We start from the raw sequence: 20776 nt of genomic DNA on the forward strand, positions 1-20776 counted from the left end.
AATCTCTTAACATTTGTGGATTAAGATATCTAATACCTAATAGAAGATTCAAGAAAATCTAACTAACATTTTTAAAACTAATTTTCTGTTCACTTTTTTTGCTATGATTTTTTTTCTCTGATCAAATAAATTCAAATGCTAGCACAGAAATTATTCCATTTTAATTGATTGGTTTAAAATTCAAAACACAATTCCAGCAATTGTCACAGTGCCATCTCTACTATTGTTATTCTACATTCTGTCATTGCTGGACGGATATGCAGCAATGTAAATACAAAGATGCATCCATATGCTTGTCATCTGTGGCTCAGGTTCCAGGCTGATACGTCAGTGCTGTATTGAATGAGCGTAGCATTGTCAGGAGTGCATCTTTCATATGAAATGTTAAACCTCAAGACTCATCTGCCTGCCAGAGAGGATGTAAAAATCTCACAGCATCATTTTAAAGAAGAGCAGGGAGGCCGTTCCCAGTGCCATGACCAGATATTTTCGGATCAGCCTGTTCAGAAATATTATGACATATTTCTAGAGCAGGTGAGATTTGAATCTGGAACTCCTGGCTCAGACGTAGGTACACTATCACTCACTTCAGGCAGGGTTCACGCCTGCTATTTGGCTTTGTTTTCTTGTGGTGTGACCAACTTTAATCCCTCAGTCAGAATCATATGAAGCACAGCATCTGGTCATAATCACATTGCCATTTGCGGACATTAGCTGAGTAAAAATTGGCTGTCATGTTTGGTGTAAAACAATAGCAAGTGTACTTGAAAAATAATTCATTGGCTGTAAAGCACTTTGAGATGTCTGTTGTGAAAACTATAATACAAATGCAAGCCTTTTATTCCCTCTTAACACCAAATCAGTGGAAGTTTGATTCCATAAGATTAGTTACATGATTTGTGTGTCCCTTTACAATACAATAATTTGTGAAGTTGTGGTGTCTTTCAACTGTAACTCAGTTGTGTTATGCTAAGCATTTGCTATGATTGTGAGAGTTAAAGAGAGGATATGCAATGGTAATCTTTATTGTCTGTGTAATTATTTTCCTGTACTTTTTAATCTCTTCCCTTACACCATTTCTCCCTTCCCAGAAAGGTCTGAATTCCTGGGCAAAACAAATTATGCTAAGCAGTTACCTGATAAATGGACAGTTTAAAGAACCAGACAGCCTACTAGGAGAAGGATCGGTATGGAAGCTGAATAATGATCTCGGATTTGTTGCTTTTTTAAAAAATGCGTGTAATATAGAAATACCTGACCAGCTGATTTGTAGTACGATAGTTACTGACCAAAAAAAGTGTTATTTCTTTCAATTTTTTGCATTTATATCTTTGAACAGCCTTTTCGGTGTCATCTAGCTGAGTGGGTTTGTACTTAGTTGGTTCCATTCTTCTATAGCTAATGACCAGATCCAGAGAACCAATTGCAAATTATTTTCTGACTCCTGTGCTGTTACCTTTGTAGTCCCAAAAGGATCTCTCCTTGCCCCCTTTCTGTTTCTCATCTACATATTGCTACACAGCAACGACGTCTGAAAATACAGCATCAGTGTGCACATGTATACCAACAACATCTGACCCTACCTGTAATTTCTGCCAACTAAACAGTAGCAAAACTGAAACCTTTGTTTTGAGCCATGTGTAAACTCAGTTACTGAGCCACTATGCCCATTCTTGACAGCTGTCGAGTGCTGAATCTTACTGCTGTATTTGAGCAACTTCACTAAGCTGTCTTATTTCCATCACCTGTCTCTGTCCCTATCTCAACTCACCTGTTGCTGAAACACTCAGCCATGTCTTTAATTACCTCCAGTCTAGAATGTTCCTGTGCATTCCACATTGTAAAACTTGAGACCATCCAAAACTCTGCTACCCCTGACCTAACTCTTAAAATCCTGCTCCCCCAGCACCCCATTCTTGCTAATCTATTTTGTTTCTTGGGTTTCCATGCCTTCATTTAGAATGTCTCATCCATTTTCCTGCAGTGACACAGGGTTAGTCAATAACTTCATCGTGAAAGAGGCTGTAGGTAACTGCAATCATAGCATTATTGAATTTTGCCATAAGTCTGAAGATGAGAGGTGTGAGTCAACGACTAGTGTTTTAAACCTGAATAAAGTTAATTATAAGAATACGAAAGTAGAAGGGGCAGAAGTGAACTGGGAAATTGGATTAAAAGGTACAATGGTAGAAACGCAGCAAAGACCATTAAGGCGATAGTTAATAATTGTCAGCAAACCTTTACCCCAGTGAGAAAGAAAGGTTCTTTGAGAAGAATGCATCATGTGTGCCAAAATATAGAAGTTAAAGATAGTAAAAATTGAAAGAAACCCTCTACAATTTTTCAAACATATCTTCACTATAGAAGATGTAGAAAAATTCCCAAAGACGTTCTAATTGTCTCGCTTTTGAGTGACAGAAATGTTTTTTATAGGAAATAAACAACATTTGTATTCTTAGTGCAATACTTACTGTAACTATGATGTAGGGTGAATTTAATTTATATGCAGTATTTAAATTTATACTGACCTATTTTTGTTATTTTTACAGAAAAAGAAATTACCAGCGGAAGTTCAGTTCCTGACAGCTCCTGTTAGTTCTGACAGCTAACTTTTCAATTCTCATTATTTTCGAAATAGCTAGTCAAAAATGTTTATTTAGTGTCGTCGTTTTCTTTGACATGTTCAATATTAATCAACAGTAAATATGTCTATTTTTTAATAAAATGCGTCAGCCCAAAAAGTTATTAATAGTAACAAATCAGAGAAAATACAAATAATGAAAATCTGGCATAGTTGCAGAAAATACTGAAAACAAGATCAGCCAGCATCTTTAGTGAGCAAAAGACAATAAATAACTTGGACCACATGGCAGAATATAGCGATAGCAAAATTAAAATAGCTGTTCCTGATTCGCCATTATACTCTTTGTACTGGAGCCCAGCTTAAATAGTGCCATGAAGAAAATTTGTGAGTCACCTGAATAGAGAGCACATGTTCTGCAAATCTTACCTACATAACTAGACATTGAAGTGGAAGCTCCTCAAGAGATAAGTATGAAACAATTTATCTTGGACAGAAAGGAGCAGGAATGCATCTTTGCATTCCAGGCACATAATCTCTGCCTCATGTAATGTTGGTTTCTCCCCTTCCTCCTGTAACTCCCTGCTTGATAGCTAGATTGAGATCCCAATATTTCGGTAAATTATGATTTAATTTATATAATGGAAAGCCAGTTGTGATAACATAGTAACGAGCCTGGCAGCATCCAAGAAGCAGGAGAGTTCATGTTTCGGGCATAAGCCGTTCGTGAAGGACTTATGCCCGAAAAGTCAACTCTCCTCCTTCTCAGATGCTGCCTGACCTGCTGTGCTTTTCCAGTGCCACACTTTTCTGACTCTCCAGCATCTGCAGTCCTCCCCTTCTCTCTAGTAATGGGGTCTGGCCATCTAAATGGATTGCACCTCCAGCCAAGAGGAATAAGTCCATATGTCTGACTGTCCAAATGTAACAGCCACTCTGTTATTCTCCTTCCCAGCATTCTGATGAACAATGTTGGTTTAATGCTGATGTATCCCTTTTTGTTATTCCACAAGTACCAAGTGTTCTGCTGGCATGTTTTGTTCTTGTAGTAAAAATAATAATTGTGTTGTAATACTATACTATGTGACTTCTAAATGATGTATTTTTTTTAGTTTGTAAAATCCTTTTTATATTAAGGTTCCTATTGCCGAGGGTGAGGTTGATGCCTTAATTGAAGACTGTGGCAGCTCTGTTGGTGTGAAGGGAACTGTACGTTGCAGAGCTTATCTCCATGGCAGTAAATCAAAAGTAAAAGATGCCATTCAGGTACAGCAATTGTATGATGATTAAAAAGTATTCTTAGGAGATTTACATCATTAACAGAAATGTTCTCAACAATATGAAATATAAATATAAGCAAGTTCTTCTGTGTTTCTTAATTTGTTGCTTCATGTGCTAAAATCGCTTGAATTTGGGTTATAACTGTAATTAACACGCATTAATTTTGCTACCATCTTCTTGAAGTGGAGATACACAAAAGATTTACATTGGGCACATTCAAAGAGCATTTCTATTAATTCTGTGAAGTAGAACATTTTTAAGTCCATTCTTATTTGATTATGTTATACTTTCTGTGGGTATACGGCAGGAAGATGCAAATGATTTGTGTTACACAAATAGTCTTCATTTAATTTTCTATTCTGTTCATTTGTGAACTTTCTGTGGTATGAACTATGTACTATGAGCTATGAACTCTGCTGTACAAGAGAAATAGAAGTAACTTAAAACAAAAATACTACACGAGTCTTAATTTATTTCTGTTTCTTCTGATTTTGAAGACGTCTTTTTCTGCTTGATCTTTGTTTACTCAACCCACACTTCAGGATAATACTATTGCCTCTTTGTAAATTACAATTTTATGGCTTGAGAACTCCTCATCCTCCTGTAAAAAGAAGCAAATACTTCTTTTTATAACTAATATATTGACATTTTCCTGCAATGTCATAGAATCACATCTGCATAAATATAAGTGTATTGCATCCACTTTTCTAAAGAGAAGGCAGACCTATATTGTAATATGGACTTTGTTTTTAGCATTGAATTCTTAAAAAAAAATGTCATTACATTTTAAAAGCCAACTTCAACACTTGTAGTGTCCTAATTTTAAGAGGTTTTATGGCTACAAAAATTGTTATAAATACATCTATTGATTAGTTATGAGGATGTGTGTTGATTTTTGAATAGTTGAGTTCATTCATGACTCGCCTTTTAACTACATGCAGCAAGACATTGTCAATATTTGGGTTTCGGCTAAAAAGTGGTAAATGGGGCATCCAATATGATGGCGATCTAGGAGGATCGCGTTGCAGAGCTCTGCACCGCAGCACGGTGGGCGGCACGGTGGCACAGTGGTTAGCACTGCTGCCTCACAGCGCCAGAGACCCGGGTTCAATTCCCGCCTCAGACTGTGTGGAGTTTGCACATTCTCCCCGTGTCTGCGTGGGTTTCCTCCGGGTGCTCCGGTTTCCTCCCACAGTCCAAAGATGTGCAGGTCAGGTGAATTGGCCATACTAAATTGCCTGTAGTGTTAGGTAAGGGGTAAATGTAAATGTAGGGGTATGGGTGGGTTGTGCTTCGGCGGATCGATGTGGACTTGTTGGGCTGAAGGGCCTGTTTCCACACTGTAATGTAATCTAAACTAAAAAAAAGCACAAACAGGACAAACTTCTAACCTACCAACCCAGACCATCGCAATATCCTGGGACTCTGGAAAGGCTGTGGTGTCCTAGGAAATTGTTGAAAGTCAACTTACCTGGATTTTCGCTGTCTGGGGATACCCAAGAAGTAAGAAGGAGTGTCCGAGGCTAGCCTTCAGGATCCTTGGACTCAATTGCTTATCAGGCCCTGGTGAAGGAGCTCGCAAAATCTCGCAAGATGTTGGAAGCAGATAGAGGCGACGTTGGCCCCGATCTCTAACAGCAGCTGGGAGACCTGGGGAAAAAGGACGGATGAGGATGAACACAGAGTCACAGTGGTGGAAGCTGATACCAGTTCCTCCAAGGATAGGATCCAAGCCCTGGAGCCGCAGGTCCATGATTTGCATGACCAAGTGCATGATCTTGAGAACAGGGGTAGGAGAAAAAATATTCAGATTGGTCTGCCAGAGGGTAAGGAAGGTGAGCGGCTGGCAGAATTTATTGAGGACAGGTTGCCGAAATTCCTTAACTTGGAGACTGGAATGAGAGGCTTGAAGATCGAGAGGGCTCACCGGGTCACAGCACGGAGGTCAGGTCTGGGTCAACGTCCTCGTCCTTTGTTGGTGCGGCTTCATCATTATAGAGATAAGGAGAGAATCGTGGAAGCTTCCAGAATCCAGGGGAAGGATCTGAAGGAGAAAGTGAGGACTGCAGATGCTGGAGATCAGAGCTGAAAATGTGTTGCTGGAAAAGCGCAGCAGGTCAGGCAGCATCCAAGAAGCAGGAGAATCGACGTTTCGGGCATGAGCCCGAAGGATCTGAAGGCCCTAATTTACGAGGGGTCTAAGATTATGTTCTTGCAGGACTTCTCAGCGGCAGTGATCCAAAAAAGGAAATCCTATGACGGTGATCCAGAGAAGACTGAGGGAGCTCGGGATCCAGTACTCTCTGAGGTATCCGGCGGTGCTTTGGCTCACCTTAGATGGATCCGTACATCCCTTTGACACGTTGGAGAAATCTGAACAATTTAGTATGTACAAACAGTTGTATTGTTTGGATATGTCTTTGTTTTATCTTTAAAAAACAGTAGAAGTCCGGTTGGGGCTTTCTTTTCCTTTTTTTTAGTGGTAATAATCTGGTTTAAACTATATTTGGTTACAGTTGAGACGTGTACTTTTAATTTCAAAGTTAAGTTATACCAAAGGATGGGTGGGGTGTTTAGCCCCTTTTTTCTTTAAAAAAATGTTCATTATTCACCTTGCAATTCTGTGATGTATTTTCTTTCCTTTCTGCTTGTGTTTACGGTGCAGCTCTAGCTCGGAAGAGGGAAAATGGTTGGGATGGCTAGATGCCTACTCATGGGCAGTTTATACCTGGTTCAGGTATTTAAATGCCCGGGCTGCAGTCTTGGCAGTGGGTCAGGAAGTTGGGTTTTGGGATGGGTAGTTGCCCCCTTTCTGCAGGGAGTGAGTTCCTCTATTCAGCACCATTGGCATTTTGTGTGTTGGTTTGCTTTTTGGTTTTTGTTATATATAATCTTTGATAGCTTTGTAGGTTTGTTAAATGTAGTGGTTTTAGTTTGTATAGTTTTTTATGTTAGATGCACCTTGTGACACTAAGGCTCGGCGATTTGTGGTCTGAGTTCCTCCTGTCTGGAATTTAAATGTTAGTGCAGAAGGTTATGGTTAATGACTTGATTAAATGGTGTACCTGGAACATAAAGGGGAGTCGCTCACCAATTAAGAGGAAGAAGGTACTTTTGTGTCTTAAAAAGGAGAAGGTGAATATTGCTTTGTTACAGGAGACGCACTTAGATGATAGGGAGCTTTTGAAACTACAGCAGAATGGCTTTGATTGGGTTTACTTTTCATCTTTTAATAACAGAAGTAGGGGAGAGGCTATGTTGGTTAGGAGGAATCTCCCATTTAAGTTACTAGAGTGTTGTAATTCTCAAAGACCTGAGAAACAGGGAAGAATATGGTGTTTTAAATGTTTATTGACCTCCGGCCCATCCCCTCAAATCTCTGCTAGATGCATTCTCTAAACTGATCAGTCTCGAGTCCCGGCATATCATTATAGGGAGAGATTTTAACTGCCTCATGGATCCCACAGTAGACAGGTTACCCATAGGCCCCCCATTACCCTCTATACAAACTAAACAATTAGTGGATCTGTGTGTGGTGTTAAGGTTCGTGGACGTCTGGAGGCATTTCCACTCTGCAGGCAGGGATTTTACGGTTTTCTTTCCAATCCACATAGATGTCACACCAGGATTGATTGTTTTCTGACCCCCGTGGCAACCCTGGACTTGGTAGCATCTTGTACGATTGGTAATATTACCAACTCCAATCATGCTCCAGCTTACCTGTTGGTTAACATTAAGGACATTACAATGGGGTCGAGGCACTGGCGAATGGATCCCTTTATCCACAAGGATAATAGGGTTGTGAAGTACTTCTGTAGGCAATTTTGGGCATTCCTAGACACTAACTCAGGCTCGGTTAATAGCCCATCCGTCCTTTGGAAAACTGCCAGGGGTGATTTATTTCCTACTCTGCCAGTAGGAAGTGGCAGAAGGGTGAGCAGCAACGTCTCTTCGAAGCATGGTTGAAGGCAGCCGAGAAGGCTTACTTTGACAGGCCCTCGTTGGTCAAGGTACAGAGGATTACGGAGCTGCGGTCTGTTTTGAATTCCATGCTCATGCAGACACCAAAGAAGGAGCTTACTTTTGCAAAGCAAAGATTTTATGAGCATGGTGACAGGCCAGGCAAATACTTAGCATATCTCGCCAGGAAGAGGAGTGCCCCTCAAGCCATTATGGCGATTAGGGAAGGGTCTAGGAACCTAATCTGTGACTCCAAAAAGATTAATGTGGCATTCCAGAGATTTTACTCTTAAATTATACCAATCTGAGCGTTGTGAGGAGGGGCGGAGTCCTTTTTCAAGGATCTGGAGCTGCCGGGTGTGACCTCCGAACAAGAGTCTTTTCTCAATGCCCTCTTATCAGAGCAAGAGGTGCAAGAGGCTGTGAAGCAGCTTCAGAGTGGAAAGGTGCCCGATCCTGATGGACTTCCCAGCAAATTCTATAAGGAAATTATAAACATACAGTAGCGCCTCAACATACGAACGACTCCGTTCACTAACAAATTGGTTTACGAACAGGATTGTACATAAAATTTTGCTTCAACGTACGTACGAAATTCAAGGTACGAACGCAAAAAGCCCGCGTGCAACCACGTGGTTTCATTGTTCTGCTTTGCTACGTGCGCTTTGAACACAAAAGCTCTCGGGCCCCGTGTGATCTCATTCAATTCGCCTTTGGTGCGCGCACGCTGTGAACATCGTTCATTGCTACATCCAAGCATTCTTACGTAGCTATCCGAACAATGGGAAACATTGATTCAGTTCGCAAACTTTTCGGTTTGCGAACTGGGTTCCGGAACGGATTAAGTTCGTAAGTCGAGATGCTACTGTATTGTCAGGCCCGATGCTCAATATGTTTCATGACTCATACAGTCATGATTGTGTCTCATCATCTCTGAGAGGGGCCAATGTTTCGCTTATTCTTAAAAAAGGGAAGGTCTCGGAGGACTGTGCTTCGTACAGGCCCATTTCACTCTTAAATGTGGATTTTAAAATCCTCTCTAGGACTCTTGTGTTAAGGCTGAAGACTGTGTTATTTTCTATTAAAGAGGACGAGGCGGGCTTCATAAAGGGCCGCAGATCCTCCAATAATGTTAGGAGGCTGCTTCATGTAATTCAAGCATGTCGATAGCAGTCAATACAGGGATTGGTGATTTCTCTAGATGCAGAGAAGGCATTTGACTGAGTTGTGTGGCCATACTTTTTTTTAATACAAAGAACAAAGAAAATTTACAGCCCTTCGGCCCTCCAAGCCCGAACTGATCTGAATGTACTGTCTAAACCTGTCGGTCAATTTCTAAGCATTTGTATCCCTCTGTTCCCAACCTACTCATGCATCTGTCCAAATGCAAGTTAAATTAATCTACCGTGCCTGCCTCTACCACCTCTGCTGGCAACGCGTTCCAAACGCCCACCACCCTCTGTGTAAAGTACTTGCCGCATGTATCCCCCTTCAACTTTCCACCTGTCACCTTGAAAGCATGACCTCTCGTTATTGAATTCTTCACCCTGGGAAAAAGCTTGTCTCTATCCACCCTGTCTATACCCTTCATGATTTTGTAAACCTCAATCAGGTTCCCCCCCAATCTCCTTTTTTCTAGTGAAAATAAACCTAACCTACTCAACCTCGCTTCATAGCTAGCACCTTCCATACCAGGCAACATCCTAGTAAACCTTCTCTGCACCCTCTCCAAAGCGTCCACATCCTTTTGGTAATGTGGCGACCAGAACTGTACACAGCATTCTAAATGCAGCTGAACTGGTTTGGCTTGGGCGAAGTCTTCATAAGATGGATAAAGGTTCTCTATAATAACCCTCTCGCTACAGTCATCACCAATGGGGTGCTATCAAGCAATTTTAACATTTTTAGGGACAGGGCTGTCCCCTTTCGTCACTGCTTTTTACATTGGTGATTGAACCATTGGCAGAATCCATTTGTAGGGATCCCAAATATCAGCTCCAGAAGTGGGGTCAAGATATTACGTAAGATTTCATTGTACGCGGACGATGTCCTTTTTTTTATCAAATCCAGCAGTTTCAGTGCCTCACCCGAAACAATGCATCAGTGCATTTTGCGCCTTTTCGGGATACAAGATTAATCTTGCAAAATCAGAGGCCATACCTGTGGTTGGTCTTATGAAGGTGCTAGGTCTTGAGGGCGAATATTGTTTTCCATTTAGTGGTCACAGCGGGGTTTTGCGTATTTGGGCATATTCACTACTCCAGTTCTGGATCGGTTGTTCAAAGCTAATTTTGTTCAATTATTTGACAAAATCAAACAAGACCTTCAAAGATGGGAGGCGCTTCCGGTCTCAGATAACGCTTATTAAGATGAATATTCTCCCCCGTTTGTTGTACCCTATATGGATGCTTCCCTGATTTTCAAGAAGCAAACTTTCAGGAGACTGAACGGCTGGTTCAACTCCTTTATTTGGCATCATAAGCGGCCCCTCATTAAATTAGCTAAACTGCAATTGCCTTACAGATTGGGGGGATGGATCTCCCGGACATTAAAACATATCAACTAAGCTCGCTTTTATCCTACGTGAGTGATTTTGCCTGTGGCGACCCTCTTTCAATATAGTTAGATATTGAAACTCCCCAGGCTAGGTGGCCCTTTACTAACTTACTGTTTTTGGACCAAATTAGGACAGTTAGGGAGTATTGCCATAACCCAATAGTTATCAATATTGTTAAAACATGGAGGGCAATTCGGCAGAGGGAAGGCAATTTTGGCAAAACATCCTCTTACACCAAGAGTGAGTATGCCGGATTTTCAATCAGGGATGATAGATTCAGGATTTCAACATTGGGAAGCAGGAGGTGTGTCCTGCATGGGCGATTTATTTGAGGGAGAAACACTGGTGTCCTTTGGTCAGTTAGCATGGAAATACGAGCTATCTAACAAGGACCTCTTTCATTTTTTCAAGTTAAGGATTTTATTCAAAAAAAACTACACTTTTAACTAATCCCTACAAATCTGACATAAAATGAAGGGTGCTCAGTGCTTTATATCATCAATTGAGGGAGGTGCCCCCTCAAATGAGTTTGATCGACTCAGCAGGGTGTGGGAGAGAGTGCTAGGTGTTGAGTTTTCTTCAGAGGCTTGGGAAGATGTTTGGGAAAACACAAGCAAGATATGAATTTGCAATAGGACCCATCCTTTACAGTTGAAAATTCTCCACAGAATCCACTTGGCTCCAGACCGTTTGTCAAAACTTAAACCAGGGGTATCTTCATGTCCCAAGTGCGAGGTTAGTACGGGCACTCTTACCCATTGTCTCTGGTCCTGTGGTAGGCTTCAAACATACCAGAGCACTGTGGCAGTTGCATTGGAGGGGACTTTGAGTGTAAGGGTGGAGAAGGACCCAATCTCTCCTCTTCTTGGCCTACCCAGTGTGTTTCCTGTAGATGCGCAGAAGGAAAAACTTTTCAACATCCTCACTTTCTGTACAAGAAAGAATATCTTGTTAGTTTAGGTATCCAAAAAGCCCCCAAGCCTGTTGGGTTGGTGGAAGGTTGTTATAGAGCATATTCCCTTGGATTTTCTCACAAATATGGTACACTACAAAACTGAGAATTTTTATAAGACATTGCAGCCCTTTTTTGGAATGCCTGGACACGGATTTATCTGCCACACTAATCAGAACTTTTATATAGCCATAATGATTGTGTTTTACGTGTCCAATATCAAAGGAGGAGGAACTGCGAACGTATGAGTGTCTTGTTTGGCTGAGTCGAGTTTATTTTATTCATTTGTTGTTGGTTATTGTTTATTTCAATAGTTAGTTAAGGTTTTTTTTAAATATATATTTTTCTATAATCATTTGTACATGTGGGTGGGTTGGGTTTTTTTAACTCTTTTTTTGTGTTCTTTATTTGTATTGTTTTGAATTGTATTGTTTTAATATTAAAAAAAATACAATATTTGTTGTAATATTAAAAAAATCTATTTTTCTATAAAAGTATATATTTTTTAAAGAAGTGGTAAATAAAATCCATCCCACAGAAATGCCAGAAAACGGCCATCTTCATCAACACAGTATCTAACCACCTCTCCTTGATATTCAGTAACTTCCTTCAGTATTCTAGGAGTAAGTATTGGGCAAAAACTATTGAGCAAGGAAACCAGAATTAAATACAGTACCGGTCGTTCTGCTATAACATGTGTTTCATTAATGCAAATTCACTGTAATGCGATTGACGAATTGGGGGCACTGTTTCTGAAGCACAAACTTTTAAAACGTGTGTTGGCTGTAACACGATTACTTTGCCAACACTTTTAAAGCACAATTTTTCTGTAATGCGGGGTTACACAACCCGTATTCCAAAAGTATGGCCTAACCAATCTCCTGTACAGCCGCAATATGACCTCCCAACTCTCAAAGTCAATGCACTGACCAATAAAGGCAAGCATACCAACCTGTCGACCTGAGACTCCATTTTCAAGGAACTATGAACCTAAACTCAAGTCTCTTTGCTCAGCAACACTCCCCAGGACCCTACCATTAAGTGTATAAGTCCGCCCTGACTTGCCTATCAAAATATAGAACCTCACATTTATCGAGATTCAACTCCATTTTTGCCCAACTGTGGAGAATTGCAAAACAGGTATTGCTAGAAAAACTCAGCAAATCTGACAATATCTGTGGAGAGAAAGCAGAATTAGCATTTCCGATTTGGTGATCCTTCTTCAGAACTGTGAACAGTTTATGGTCTGCATGTGATTACATAATATATCATTGAAGTGACAGTGCTGTTCTATTGTACAGCAAGTAAATAGGATTATTAATCAGCACATAAAAAACTAGCAAGGCATAATTTAGTGCACAATTCAATATTTATTCCTCTGCCAAAATTTGGATAATTTCAGAGGTTAATGAACTGTCATTCCCCGTTATTTTTAGTTGTTAACACAAACAAAGTATTCATTATGTGTAATCGTAAAGTAAAATTCAAGACCTACTTCAACTTCAAGAGTTGCTATATATTTTATTTCCTCATTTCTAAAACATATTTCCAGTTAACTGCATGTGGTTTTATCCCTAGTCCTTTAGAATTGATGCCTTCAGAAAAATGACATTGATATAAATGTACTATGGATATAAGAGTCATTTGATTTCAAATTTCAATATCTGTTTGTAAGCAAGGAATAACAGATAAACTCGTATTAAGAATGCTGTTATTTTGCTTAAAGTATATAGTGTGTACTATAATGTCAACTCAGATGTAACAATTAATCAACTCCTTTTTTTAGGCTCTAAAAAGAGATGTGCTGAACACTGTGTATATCCGCTGTGAAATGGTATTTGAGGATCAAATTCTGAACAAAAATGTTGGTATGTAACATATGTCTCATTGAAGTGAAAGAAAAAAACTACAGATGCTGGAGATCCAAGACAAGAACAGAAACTGCTGGAGAAACTCAGCAGGTCTGGCAACATCTGTGGGAGCAAACAGTTAATTTTTATGGCAAGTCACTAGACTTGAAACATTAATTCTGTTTTCTCTCCACAGATGTTGCCAGATCTACTTAGTTCCTCCAGCAACTTCTGCTTTAGTTTCAGATATCCTGTTGACTTCTCCCTGTATTCTTTAATCAAGTATTATTAGCATTAACCTCAATTTTTAATGATATATGACCAGAATAATACTTAGGAATATTAATATTTTGATGTTCAAACAGCTGAGATTTCACTATTGCATTAATGTTTGCTTAACCCACTGAATGGCCTTGATGTTATGAGGAAATCATTTCATTTAATGTACGACTTCCCTGCTGTCTGCCTGAAACTTATGCTTGTCAGTTGTTTAATGATTAACTTGTTTCCATCCACTGGTGGATAGTGTAGATAAGATCTCTTTTTATTTAAATTACCTGCAAGATAACATGCTCAATAGTTGAAAGATTGAAACTGAGTCAACCTTGAAATATAGATATTTATCATAAATCTAGGGCATACTGTTACAGTATTCCAGGGTACCACTGATGATTGATCAGTGACCCTCCGTAATGAGTAAGCCTTGGGCAGTATATTTATGACATGTATCATTTGCATCCAGCTCTAAATGATGTTACAAACTAGTATCCCAAAAGAGAAGACTGACAGTGAAAAGTATATCAACACTGTGAGTTGTGCTATTCCAATGGACTAAATGTACATTTGGATGTTGCAAAGCTGTTTCTCTGCTCTCTGTTTATTTCTCCTGGGAGAGATTGCCTGCTTTAACTCAGACAAAAACAAAAGCTTTAACTATATGAAATTCTTCACACAAAGGAGAGGAAATGCTAGGAATTCTCAACAAGCTGGCAGTATCTGCAGAGAGAAACTAAACCAAAGTTTCAGGTTGGTAATCTCCTGCAAGAGTTGTTCTGCTAAAGGATATCATAAATCTGAAATGTTAACATTGTTTCTCTCTCTGCAGACGTCACCTGGCTAGTTGACCATTTCGATATTCCTGTTTTTATTTTGCATTTCCAACATCTGCATTGTTTTCCTTTTGAAGCTTTCAGTAGGTCATTTGTAACCATTATATATGGGGATAAGCATTAGGCTATCCTGAAATAAAAATCAGAATACTGTGGTACTGAAGGTGTAATTATATCAGGCCAATTAAAACAGGCCATCTGATGTAAGTAGGGGCAAGTTAGTAAAAAGATAATTACTTGAATCTGGCTGATTTGCATGATTGAAATTATAATTGTGATTTTCAAAAATGAATCCAATAACTGAAGAGATCAAAATTGCGGAGCTACTGGAAAAAAACGAAATGAGTGTGGGAGTATTTTAAAACAATTCTGGTACAGATACAGTTGGCCGAATCACCCCCTGTGCTGTGGCCTTACTATGATTCTATATAAAGTAGATGAAGTGAAGTATGTTTCTAAATTGTGAGAAGTAATGGAAACAAAATCCTGTATTTCCAATATGATTTGATAGAAATTTAGAAGTAACTTGTAGCTGAAGTCCTGGTGGATGGTAGTGAAAGATCAACAGTCTGTTCAGAGATTTTACAAGTTACAGCACTGAGAAGGACTTTATTTATAAAAGATGAAGTCATTTATGTAATTCTATGCAAATTTTATAATTGAAAAGAAGTGTTTACTTATGAAAAAAAGTTAATATTGAAAAGGATTGAGAATCATGAAGAGCATGAGAATGGTCCACAGTTAATCATTCATTGTGATCTTTGTCATTGATGGCTGTGCCTTGAGTTGCTAAGGCCCTAAGCACTAGAATTCCCTTCACCTCCCCTAAAACGTTTTGACTTCTCCATCTTTCCTTCTTTAAGAAACTCCTTAACATCTCCTGCTTTCACCAAATTCTTACCAACTGCCCTAATATCACCTTATTTTGCTTGACATCAAACTTTATTATGCAAGGCCTTTATCCAGCAACTTGGAGTGTTTTATTACATTTAAAAAGTGGCATGCACAGAAGTTATTGTTTTGCTGCCACTCAACTTTCTTGTAATGTTTGAGATCCCTGTCCATAGTAGTGGCTGTATTTAACTTATATGATAATATCATTGTAAACGTTATCTCTGGTGACCCCATAATCCATGGCCTGACGAGATTTTCCGTGTTTTCACCAAATGCTGAAAATTTGCTCAAAGCTGCATTTCCCAGTGTCTAGGTTTGTCTGTCCTTGTGGTGATTCTACTCCTTTGGACTGCACTGTAAGGCTTGTGTATGATGACTGGTTGGCTGTTTTCTTCGCTTTAAGTCTTGAGATAACTGATAAACCTACAGTCCTGCAGCTGCTGCTATCTACTCAGGTTCAGACTATCTTCAGTACACTTTTGGCTTTCACCATTATCTTGCAATTATATTGGCCATATTCAGAAATTCCTTTTTCTGGGACAAAGCTTATTTCTGTGCAGCTTTTGGATATTGTTGTAGTGTTGTGGTATGGTGTCAGTTTCACTTTCCATTTCCAAATATGGCCTCAGGGTCAATCCTGGTTCAGCCATGTTGCATTTTCACAGAAACTATCTGACTGCTGCATCATCCTTTGCGTTTGTGCAGTTTAAATAATTTTCTTTTTAACCTGACTACTTTTTTGAAAACGAATAAATAAAAAATGAATCTTAAATGATTTATAAGATACTTGTCTATGGGGTTAACTCAAACTCTCACTCATTCTAATCCCAGCTGAAACTTCATGTGGATTTACAAGTTAAATCATGTCATGCCCAAATTGTCTGAGAACAGTCCCTTCTTTCGGCCTCTTGGCCAAAAGTTGACCAATCATTTACTCTCCGCCACCATTGATATTGGTCAGATATCCAGCTTAGAGTTATAAAGGATGGTTAGACCATCTGTATTCCAGGCAAATAATCCATAACCTTATTACCCCAATTGCTAAATCTAACTTTCCACTTCTTGTGTGCCTGCTTTCTACAGCAAATGAGGCAGGTCAGGTATATGTCTATTAGATATGAATTATTACCAAGACACGGGAGAAGATCTGGATCCTTGGGTATGTTTGTAAGTTTGAGCCCCAGTCCACAAATTCTCCCATCAAGTAGAAGAATCTATCAGGTCAATACAATTAAGGCTGGAATTTGTTACTTAAGAGTGAAATATGTTCTGTATATCCTTTGTCGTAACTTAATCAATGATGACTAGACCATGTTGTTGATCCTTACTGGCTAGAAGAGGCCCTGTGAAGTCTATTTGTATTTGCTTCTTCTGGCTAACCAATGTTTCTGTGCAACTTTGCTGTATTTCCTTCTTAGGCCCATAGTAACTCGAACTAGTTGTCACTGCCTCCTCAGCTACTATATCTCCCCAATTCACTGAAGTCTGCCACCATCTGGTGGGTTTGGACTTACATTACTGCTGCCTTTAATAGCAGCTTCCACTAAATCTTTGATTATAATCATCATTTTCATATTTTTACTCATTGTTTCATTCGTTAATACTCTATAAATAATTGTGTGTAAACATGTGATAATCTACCAACATTTCTAATTATTTCAAAGTTCCATTATAACTGGTGCCTTGACTCTGAAACAATACTCATAGATTGAGGGATAGCTAATGTAACCCCACTATTTAAAAAAAAAGAGATTGAAAGAAAGCAGAAATTATAGATCAGTAGAGGGGGAAATGCTACAGTCTATTATAAACAATTTAATAGCCGAGCCGTGAGAGGATCAGTGACATGGCGTCACAAGAAGGAAATCATATTTGACCAATTATTGGAATTTTTCAAGGGTGTAATAGTAGATTTGACAAGGAAGAGCCAGTGGATATGGTTTACTTAGACTTTCAGAAGGCTTTTAATAAGGTCCCACAAAAGACATGAGCATGTAAGATTAGACTGCTAGGGATTGGGGGTAGACTACTAACATGCGTGGAGAATTGGTTGCTACAAATAAATGTTTTTTTTCCTGAGTGTTAGGCAGTGACTATTGGGGTACCACAGGGGTCAGTGCTTGGACCCTATCTATTCACTACATACATTTAATTCCCTGGTCTAAATCATTAATTTAATATCTCAAGTTTGCAGAACTGGATGGGAAATTGAACTATGTGGAGAATGCAGAGATGCTTCACTGTGATTTGGACAAATTGAGTGAGTGGACACATGCAAGGCAGATGAAGTATAATGGGGATAATTGAGAGGGTATCCACTTTAGGTACCAAAGATAAGAAGGCAGGTCATTATCTGAATGATAGATTGGAAAAGAGGGTGGTACAGCGAGACTCTCTTTGCTGAAATTAAGAACGCAGATTCAGTAGGTGGTGAAGAAATCAAGTGGTATGTTGGTCTTCATAATGAGGGAAATCATGTACGTGAACGGAGATGACTTTCTGCAATTGTACAGGGCTTGTTGAGACCCGATTTGGAGTATTATGTGCAGTCCTGTTCTCATTTTTGGAGGAAAGATGTTCTGGCAATCGAGTAAGTGTATCGAAGATCTACCAGACGGATTCTTTGGATGACGGATTGATATATAAAGAAAAACTGGATCAGTTAGGTCTACATTCACTAGGGTTTGGAAGAATAAGGTGGGATCTCATCAAAATCTATCAAATTCTAACAGGATTCTGGGTAATCCAAGTTGAAGGACAGGGAAAAGTTGTGGCTATAAGAGCTGCTCATTTTTTGAGGTATTTTCAGTGTTGGAGTTGATTTCCTTGAATTCTAGGAGCAGTAATTACTGTTTTATAAGTTGTTTCATTGTTTTGGAAAAAAAGGATCAAAACAACAGCAGCTATATAAGGATCCTACTCATTAACTACAGTTCAGCCTTCAAAACTATTATCCCCTTGAGACTTGGTGATCTCAGACTAAGCCCTACTCTCTGCAACTGGATCCTCAGTTTCCTTACCCACAGGCCACAATCAGTGAAGATTGGGGACAATATTTCATCCTCACTAACACTCAATAATGGAGCCACCCAGGGAAGCGTACTCAGCCCCTACTGTACTCACTGTATACCCATGACTGTGTCGCCAAATACCAGACTAATGCCATTTACAAGTTCGCTGGTGACACCACCATAGTCGGTCGAATCTCAGATGCGACGAAACAGAATACATACGGGAAATGGAAGACCTGGAAAAATGGTGCACTGAGAACAATCTAGCTTTCAATGCCGGCAAAACCCAGGAACTCATTATTGACTTTCGGTGGGATGTTATTCATGCCCCCCTACACATTAACAGCACAGAGGTGGAACGAGTGGAGAGTGTCAAGCTCCTGGGAGTGGTCATCCACAACAAGCTTTTTTTGACTCTTCATGTGTACACACTGGTTATAAAGGCCCAACGATGTTTCTTACTCCTCAGGCAGCCGAGGAAATTTGGCATGACAGCAAATACCCTTGCCAATGTTTATTGGTGCGCCATTGAGAGCATTCTGTCTGGATGTTTCACAACCTGGTATGGCAACTTTACCATTCAAGATCGAAGATAGTTACAGAGAGTGGTGAACTCAGCCTGGACAATCAAAGGCCAACCTCCCAACTATAGAATCCATCTATCAGGCCCGCTGTCAAAGAAAGGCCCTGGCAATGCTTTTCCACAACTTCCATCATCAGGAGAAGATACAGATGTCTGAACACACGCACCAGCCAGTTTTGAAATCGTTTCTACCCTACTGTTGTTAGAAACCGAATGGATTCACAAACCCTTAACATTTGCCTGTGCTTGTGTTTTTGTTTTTGCTGCTGTTTACCAATTATTTACTTATCTATGTTACTTAACTCTGTGATCTGCCTGTATTGTTGACAAGACGAAGCTTTTCACTGTGCCTTGGCACACGTGACAATAAATTCAATTCAATTAACTTTGAAAAGGAAGAAGAGAGAGGGAACAAGTACCATGTGGGAAGTGAAGTGAGTGAAACAGACGGAGAAGTAAACCAGCACGGCTGACTGCCTCTGCTGTTTGGTTTCAAGCATCTCTGTACATTGGAATTAGTCTAAGAAAAATAAAAAACAGTGAAATTTTACAGCTGACCTTGGTGAAACCTGTGCAGGGGAGCAGCTAGGTGGTAAGCTTTTAAAGTGTAATCTTATTGTTTTATTTTGTAAATCTGCAATAATGAGTAGAGTGATTTGTTTTTATTGAAATCTGTCTCTTGATTAAACTTTAAAAATAGACAACATAAGTACTAAGTTTTCCTGGAGCAGTGTTTTTACAGCATTAGGATCGTGGTATTTTCTGGGTCTGTAGATTGTTAAGGTGCAACAATAGCCTTTAGTAGAGTGATGTGCTTTTCCTGTTAGATAAGGGAGATGCAGGAGTGTTCCCATGTTACTGATGATTATGTCTCCAGAAAGTGTGTTTGATTGAGAATCCTATCAGATTGCACGGATCAGTTGGCTCAGCAGTTAGAGTAATGAGGAATTTACAGCGGTGTGATGGATGGCAGTTTCAGGAAAGGAGAAAAACTGCAACTACAGTCAGGTAGTTGGGTTACCTCCAGGAAAGGTAGGAGGGGTAGGCAGGAAATGCAGGAGTCTCCTGTGGCTATCCCCATTTCAAACAAGTATGCTGTTTTGGAAAATGTAGCAGGTGATGGACTCTCAGGGGAATGTAGTACTGACATCTAGGTTTTGGGTACTGAGACTGGCTCAAATGTAACGAGTATTCCGTCAGGTCCAAGTGATCGATTGTGGTAGGGGACTCTCTAATCAGAGGCACAAACAGGTGTTTCTGCTGCCAACAGTGAGACATCAGAATGGTGTGTTGGCTCCTTGGTGCCAAGATTAAGGATATCTTAGAGAGGTTGCAGAATATTCTGACAGGGGAGAGGGACCAGTAGGAAGTTGTTGTAAGCATGATGGAGCCCTCTGCTCACCAGTCAAAGTCATAACCTTTCCTCTTTCTTTCCACCAAATGTTCTCTGACCTATCTGTGTGTGGTCAGTTTTCAAATCTGCACGGCACCTTTATCTTGTATACGTAAAGTTCCCTCACCTTTGCAGCTTCCCCGAATTTCCCCTGGCCTGTTCTGTTTTTTGTCCCAGTGCACTTAGTCCTGCCCAGAACTGACCCAATCCTAGCACAGCTTGACTAGCGTAGATTTTGTTTCTCATTCCCCTCACCCCAGCCCGGATTATCCAGCACAGATTTGGTGTGGTATCCATAGCTTTCCTCTTGCCACAAATGCTTTTTCAGATTCTTTTACTACTCAACTGGATTGTTTCCAACCTTACTGCGCGAACTACAGATTGTATGTAAAATCTACTCACCACTTTACAAAGCCTTTCTGAGTATCCTGTTCATGACACCAGTTGGTGCGGTAGATTATTTTTTGAAATAATTTGAGGAACAGTAATCAAGGTCAACAATCATTTGTTGAGCCACCATTGGGAGACTCCACCACAGACAAGATTCTGAGGGAGCACTCAAAGGAAACTCTAAGAGAATTCATCAGATATTTATACATTGTAGG

At 39.8% G+C, this 20776-nt stretch overlaps 1 protein-coding gene across 9 annotated transcripts in view; it reads left to right on the forward strand.

Annotated features, from left to right (window-relative positions):
• The window catches only part of odr4 (odr-4 GPCR localization factor homolog), a 119102-nt gene that overhangs the window by 67185 nt on the left and 31141 nt on the right, over positions 1–20776 (forward strand). For all 9 annotated transcript variants that reach the window (XM_087990733.1, XM_087990735.1, XM_087990731.1 and 6 more), the window contains 4 exons: positions 1092–1187; positions 2550–2591; positions 3719–3847; positions 13118–13199. In XM_087990733.1, the coding sequence (XP_087846859.1) occupies positions 1092–1187; positions 2550–2591; positions 3719–3847; positions 13118–13199 (349 nt within the window). The remainder of the gene's footprint in view (positions 1–1091; positions 1188–2549; positions 2592–3718; positions 3848–13117; positions 13200–20776) is intronic.

The sequence above is a fragment of the Chiloscyllium plagiosum genome, unplaced genomic scaffold, assembly GCF_037043375.1.
Source record: "Chiloscyllium plagiosum isolate Xiang-an unplaced genomic scaffold, Cpla_swu_hap1 HiC_scaffold_9, whole genome shotgun sequence".
Classification (NCBI taxonomy): Eukaryota; Metazoa; Chordata; class Chondrichthyes; order Orectolobiformes; family Hemiscylliidae; genus Chiloscyllium; species Chiloscyllium plagiosum.